This window comes from Morone saxatilis, unplaced genomic scaffold, assembly GCF_004916995.1.
Source record: "Morone saxatilis isolate NCDOM2014 unplaced genomic scaffold, NCSU_SB_2.0 Contig2, whole genome shotgun sequence".
NCBI classification, from domain to species: domain Eukaryota; kingdom Metazoa; phylum Chordata; class Actinopteri; family Moronidae; genus Morone; species Morone saxatilis.
This window is the reverse complement of record NW_023339762.1, coordinates 13,701,631-13,708,500: the sequence shown is the minus strand read 5'-3', so window position 1 is coordinate 13,708,500 and position 6,870 is coordinate 13,701,631. Positions and strand designations below refer to the sequence as shown.

The 6,870-nt window shown below is 37.6% G+C and overlaps 1 protein-coding gene across 1 annotated transcript in view; it reads right to left on the bottom strand.

Moving 5' to 3' along the window:
- Positions 1–6,547, bottom strand: part of atp8b4 (ATPase phospholipid transporting 8B4) — a 14,011-nt gene extending 7,464 nt beyond the window's left edge. The window contains exons 1-12 of the mRNA XM_035664852.1: positions 6,494–6,547; positions 3,152–3,210; positions 2,949–3,062; positions 2,769–2,867; positions 2,636–2,697; positions 2,476–2,548; positions 2,190–2,260; positions 1,925–2,004; positions 1,470–1,628; positions 1,243–1,331; positions 604–800; positions 255–463 (exon numbers count right to left, since the gene is read on the bottom strand). Coding sequence (XP_035520745.1) covers positions 255–463; positions 604–800; positions 1,243–1,331; positions 1,470–1,628; positions 1,925–2,004; positions 2,190–2,260; positions 2,476–2,548; positions 2,636–2,697; positions 2,769–2,867; positions 2,949–3,062; positions 3,152–3,210; positions 6,494–6,524 — 1,243 coding nt within the window. The 5' untranslated portion in view covers positions 6,525–6,547. The remainder of the gene's footprint in view (positions 1–254; positions 464–603; positions 801–1,242; positions 1,332–1,469; positions 1,629–1,924; positions 2,005–2,189; positions 2,261–2,475; positions 2,549–2,635; positions 2,698–2,768; positions 2,868–2,948; positions 3,063–3,151; positions 3,211–6,493) is intronic.
- Positions 6,548–6,870: the final 323 nt, after the last annotated feature.

Genomic DNA, 6,870 nt, shown 5'->3' with positions numbered 1-6,870 from the left:
TTTGATAACCTGGAAATGAGAATGGTGATGGAGTGTGTAGGAGAAACCGTGATGGCCACGAAACTCAAAACTCGAAAGGCCCTATCTAGAGCCATTTCTGCCAATAGATCCTCCTAAATGTTACACACTGGATCTTTACTTATTCAGTCATATTTGTGTGAATTATTTCTTAATTTATAGGTAATCCAATTTTAGGAAGAGACTGATTTTAGAACACTAATATATTGGATTAAAGTATTCAAAAATCTCCACACCATATGTCTGTCCGTTAATGGAGCATTTGCTGAAAACCATGATGTTCTGCGTGAGGGTGCCCGTCTTATCGGAGAAGATGAACTCCACCTGGCCCAGCTCCTCATTCAAGGTGGTGGTGCGAGCTTCCGCCGCAGTGTCCGTCTGCCTGCAGAACATCTTCCGGTCCCAGTTAATGAAGTAACTGTGACCGAGCCGCAGAACCTCCACACTGAAGGAAGGTTTATTCATACATTTTATTGGACATCATTTTAACAGGAACATAGAACATCCACAGAAAAAAAAATTATGCTAAGAAATACTTGTACATTTAGAAATTGTAGACTATATGTGTAACAGGTTTGTCCTTACCTGACATATAGTGAGATGGGCACAACAGTGTTGAGGATGATGATGTAGGACCAGAAGGTGAGGAAACCAGAGAAAACAGCATTGCTCTGAAACTCCTCCCCTGGCAAAAACACCTGGAAGTTTCTGCCAATCCAACTCTCCCAGATAGTGTTTCCAATGGCCAAAACAACTCCCATACAAATGAGGAAGGCAAAGATCTGAAATATAGATCATTATTTTAGGTTTATTTTGAAAGACTTGTCTGTTATACCCATTTATGTGTAATAAATAAAACAATATGTGGCATCTTTTATTTAAAGATTCTACACAGTCATGGTGCATGCACTGTACACATATGTTTTCACTTATTATGTGTGATTATACCTCTTCTCAGGTCTGTGTGGGTGTGTACAAACTGCACTTGATAGGAGTGCATTTTAATGTAATGGATTTACCACAAGTGTAAGGTCAAATGTAATATTTGTACATTTTATAAGGCTGATATTGAATCAGTAGAACCTTTTTTGTTTTGTTTTTTACACCTGACCACTAGCTTTACATATAGTGATATTGCTTTCGGGATTTCTTTTCTGGACAAAAAGGTTGAATACGATATGAACAATTTGTTCTTCCTGTTCTTAAAATCTAAAAAAAGCTTACCCATAAAACTAAAGTGTTCATCAGTTTGTCAATACTAGTCCTTTTAAACGTAGTCCTTCCGCAGTTCTGCATCAGTTTGGTTTGCAACCCTGTTGGAGAGACGAAACGTCTGTAATTGTTGAAAGAACATTAACAACAAGAGAGTTTTGAGCTGGTCAGAGAAAACAAAGGTATAATACACTAATGGATGTGGAGAATAAAAGCATCAAAATGAAAAATTATCATACCAGCAAAGATAACCATTCCAAAGCACCATTCAGTGTTTCTGAGTACACAACCTCGCAGCAGCATTTTCTCATTATCCAGAGGGTATTTATTGTCTCTCCAGTATAAAGTTCCTGTAAATTTATCCAGCTTGTTGTTTGGTGGTTCACAAATGACTTCTCCTGAGGAGCAAAACAAAGGCAGTCCCATCAGCATCAATCATCACTGCAGGAGAAAGGATTTTGGTCCACAACGTACAGTGTGATTCTTCCCAGTTTAACATGTACATGTTTGTACTGGTGTACCAGTAAAATACAAAAGGAAACACACATTTAGGCAAAAGGGAACATGCGTTACCAAAAATTCTTTGACATCCATTCAGACAACAAAACACAAATAATCATTCTGAAGTAAACATGTCCAGAAAACCTTAGGGATCCACAAGTGATATGCAACACAAATGGAAAAATCATCTCACCATCAAAGTCCATCAGTTTTGTAATATCTTTTAAATCTGAGGTGACAGTCAAAGCCTGACGAACTTTCAGGTTTGTCTCTCTGTTTGTGGAGAAATGAGAAAAAAGCAGTCTTCTATGGTAAACTGTTGTTTATTTTTTCAAGAAAAATCACATTCACTTTAAAATTCTGCAAAAACAACAAGAATCTTAATTTCACAGTTTCCTTCCTCACACATTTGATACTCTGCTCAGTTGCAGTTTACCTTGGCATAGTGCGGCACTTACCCATCTAGCTCTGCAGTCTCAATATAGCACAGTCCATAGGGCTCACTACTACAGAGAAGGAGGATGTCTGCCTGTGTGTAAAACCAATATGAAACCCTCAGTAAGTGAGAAAAGGCAATAAATCAATCTTGCAAGAGCACTCAGCAGCCCCTGGGTCTCCCAGAAAGAAATCTTTAATTGTTAACCTTTGCTGACTATTCTCTCTCTTATATGCAAACACAAAAGACAGAATTTGAACATCTTCTAATGAAAGCTAAAACAAAATGAACAAGCACAATTTACTCACAGCAACAAATTGATTATTCTCTAGTCTGATGATATCTCCCACTCGAACGTTCATCCATTTCTCATTCTGCAAACTTGGAAAAAAACAAAACAACTCATGATTAAATTACATAAATGTCATTGCATTAAAAAGGGAAAGACAGAGGGAAGTAATTAAGTACCTTTCCCTGATGAGAACCTGAGACTGCCGGTTGTTGACTTGCTGGTCGCTCTTGTGTCGGAACTGAAATAAAAAAATTTAATTAAATTAAAAATGTTAAAGCATTCATAAGAGCTGTAAAGAGTTGAACTCACGTAGTCATCTGTGGCGTCCTTGACAGCCGTGATTACCAACACCAACACTAAAGGCACGATGGTTGTGAACCAGGACAGAGAGGAAATCTCTGGAATTACCTACATGAAAATAAAAACCAGGTCCCTCAGTTTCACAAAATTTCCAAATAAAACACTACATTCATAAAAGCGATCTCCTACCTGCAGTATCAACAACACTAAGAAGTAAGCATTCGCCACCCTCTGGAACTGCTCAAACAAGTTGATGGGCAGGAAGGTGAAGATGTTGTACTTTGAGGTTTTGATTCGGTTGTCCTGAAGAACCACACAGTTAGAAATTGATCAAGTGCTAAAGCCTACAATACGGGTAAAGCAACCCGAATGTCATTTTGATTTCTACTTACAGCATAAGAGAACTTGTCATTGTACTCCTGTGCATTGGCTTTCACATGGCGTTCCTTCTCTACATACAGAGAACACAAGAGTCACTATCAAGTTAATACAATTACACGTAAATAAAATTAATATAATACTTTTTACAATCAATTGGTTTTTGTTTAGAAATAGGAAAACCTAAATTGGGAAACAACCCATTTTCTGTTTTTTTGTTTTGAAAAAAACTGGAAATGAAGAAATTACCCATTTTGTTCTCCATATTTATAAATGGTAGTCGGGAAACAGCTCGTAACACGATTTTGGTTTTTCTCATTCCAAAACAAAAATCTGTTGGCTGCAAAATACACTGACCCTTAATCTATAGTTACTGATTTAAGATAAAACTTAATTCCTACTTGTACACACATACTCTCTTCACTTAGGTCTGTGACTTGCTGCCATCTTCACCCTTGAACTATACAACTCCATAAACTTAAAGGAAAAAAACACCAGCACAGTGGTGCAGCATTCATCAGTTATTTATACAAGAACAATCTAGGTATCAATACATTTAGGCATAACAATATTTCATTTGGTTTAATTCTGTTCTATGTCAAGATCTCACCCAAGTTTACTCAGGTATCATGAATTCGCCATCTAATTTTAAAATGAGACTTTCCACTGAGTGAAGCTTATACAAAATGGCTATAAAGTTGAAGTTGAAGGCCTCATCAAACCTTAGCTATTAAAATACTATCATGGGGTGAAGTCAGAGCCCTCAGAAAGTCTCAACAATGGAGGTTGAATTTTAATTTTCATATGCAAGATGACATGAAGCTCCATCTTTTCCTTAACAGATGGGCACAACCACATACATCTTATAGTGTATGCAAATATTATACTGAGAAACTGAGGAGATTGTTATGTTAATATTTATGAATTCAAAAGACAAAATTTTTTTATGTACGGTGGCCTTGAAGTATAAAAGATAATGGCAAACAGAAAAACACAACAACAAATAACAAAACAAATAAAAAAAACACAATTTGCTGTTGTGATTTGCACTTCAAGGCCACCGTAGTTATGAACCTTTTTGCCTTGTTGTTGTCTGCCAGTCACTGATATCTCCTGTCATTCCCTTTCTGCAGTATAGTGCTCAGTATATTCCCGTGTTCCCACATCACCTGACCTCCACACCCACCTGCACAACTGCTCCCAATTCTCTCATTGGCTCCCTATAATACTTCCCCTTTTGTTTTCTGCCAGATCGTCTATTGTTCCATCAAAGCGTAGCGGGCCAGTCTTTTGTCCTCTCGTTCCAGCCTGCTATTACCTGCCTTTTATACTTCTTGCCTGCCTGTTTTGCCCTTTTGGTTTAGGTGGCGTGTTTTGACTACCTACCTGATGTCGAAACTTCATTCGAACAACAACACAGTCCACAATCTTTTTTAATTTCACAATGTGATACTGACTGTCTCAATTCACTTGATGTTACAATTTCAATGTCTCCCTCTTCGTTAGGCTACTTATTACTTCAGACAAAGGTTATCACCCCATTTCCTACATTTTTTAACAGGAATCCCAACAATCTTGTGCTGCACTTTCATAAAGTGAGTGGACTCACAAGAGACAGATTTAAAATGTAATGGTCGAGCAGCATTGAAGCAGTAGAGGCCAGGGTATCTTGACTTTTAGTCCCTAATATGGATCAAGCTCTAAAACACTGGATCTTACATTTCCAATATGCAACTTGACAGACCTCTCTCCCTCCTAAATGCTCACTTCTCTCCAAACCTCCAGTTTGAAATGCAGGCTTTTTAAAATTATTATTATTGTTATTGTTATTGTTGTTATTAGCTTTCTTGCAAAGATTTAGATAACAAGATTGAACCCCTCTGATGTCTGTACTGTAAATATGAAGCTACAGTAAGCTTAGTTTAGCATGAAAACCGGCTGTGTCCTGAGAAATCCACTTACCAGCACAAAGCTCACTTATTATCACAATATATCACATTTGTTAAGTCAAATAAAAACGACAAGTTGTGGTTTCACAGATCGACTATTTCATAACTTCCTGAGGTTCTTCTGGTTGCCTGGCAACCTGGCTTTAGAGGTTCTGGCCAGGCAAGTTCTTTCCCTCCGTTTCAAGTCTTTAGGCCAAGCCAAGCTCACGTCTCCTGACTGTAGCTTCATATTCAGTGGACAGACATGAGGGTGGTATCAATCTTCGTGCTTTAAATTTGCTAAGATTTATAACAGGAGGCTTTAAACGTCTCTTTGAGTGAGTCTACTTCATGGGTTTGATAATACAGCCTACAGCTATAACAGTGTCTGTGGCATGTGGACTCTGTCTGAGCCTGACCCTTTTTACGAAGAAATTAAGACTTTATCCGCAATTACATCTTTGGTATTCATCTCATACGTCAACATGATGGATTGAGGTTCATCATCATGCTCAGTCATGGTTTTTAAACGGTCTTAACCGGTAATATATTCACTCACACACGTCCCAAAGAATACTAGTCACCTGCAACATGAGGAAACCATTTATCAAAACTCTAAACTTTCAACACAGAGCAATGCCTGAAGGAGCACTCTGCTAGATCTGTTGTTTCCAAATGAGGTTAAATCATTGTTGAATTATGCATGACACGCATGCACAGAGCTGCAACAGGATAGACCTTCTCACACAACAGACTGGCCTTGTCCTACTATCGGTTACTACGAAGGTTAATTATTAAGAAAGGCTTTTGTTGTTGTTCAAAGGCTTTGGTCTACTTAACCATTTAATTAGAAGATGTGTATATGCAATATTGTTTCAAAGTTACCTGTTTTTTAACAGACTTATTTCTGAAGGAGCTTTTTATTTCAGCAGACTCTTGCCTGTGAGTCTGAGCAGTAAAATCATACAGTGAAATGATTCGCAGATGCTTCAGGCAATATTTCAGACCATATTCCTCTAGAGTCCAATGACACAGGAAGCTTTTAAATGATCAGTTTCATTACAGGAAATGTTTCTTGCCAAAACAATGAACATAATAACTCTATCTGAAGTTCCCTCTCACTTCTTTTGAGGAAATTTAAAAATATATATTGCTAAGGAATTTAAATACGATTGTAAAAATGTAAATCTGAGTCTGTTGCTGCCAACCACAAGGTCACCTCAGTGTGTGTGTGTGTGTGTGTGTGAGGCAGATACTGATTACAGGATGTTACAAATGCACATCACACACATGAATAACATGTGTGTGATGTGCACTGCAGTGACAGGATTATTTATACACCTCAAACCTGCAACCGGTTACCCTCCACAATAAATTAATTCTTCCTGTTGTTACATCGTTTAAGATTAGAAAAAAATTAATTCTTACCAATGTGAGTATTTCTCCTCCAGAATGCCATCTTCTCCGGGGACCTCCCGGGGGTTTCCCTAAATGACATGAGTAGAAATAAGAAGTGGAAGTAATAATGACATTAATTCAGGTACTGTATAAATACCATGCACTTTTCTTAAATATTTAAATTTCATGCCACTTTATACTTCTACTACTACTATATTTTACATACAAAACAAACTGTATGATGAGCCCATAAAGATTTGACGCAGTTATAGTTTGAAATATAGCTCCATGTCAACTAACTACAATAGTAAAATGCCACTTACATCCACCACAGGAAGAACCACCTACACTATAATGTGTGGAGCTGAGCATTTTGCAGAGGGAGCAGGCCTTTTCCAGTGCAGGGT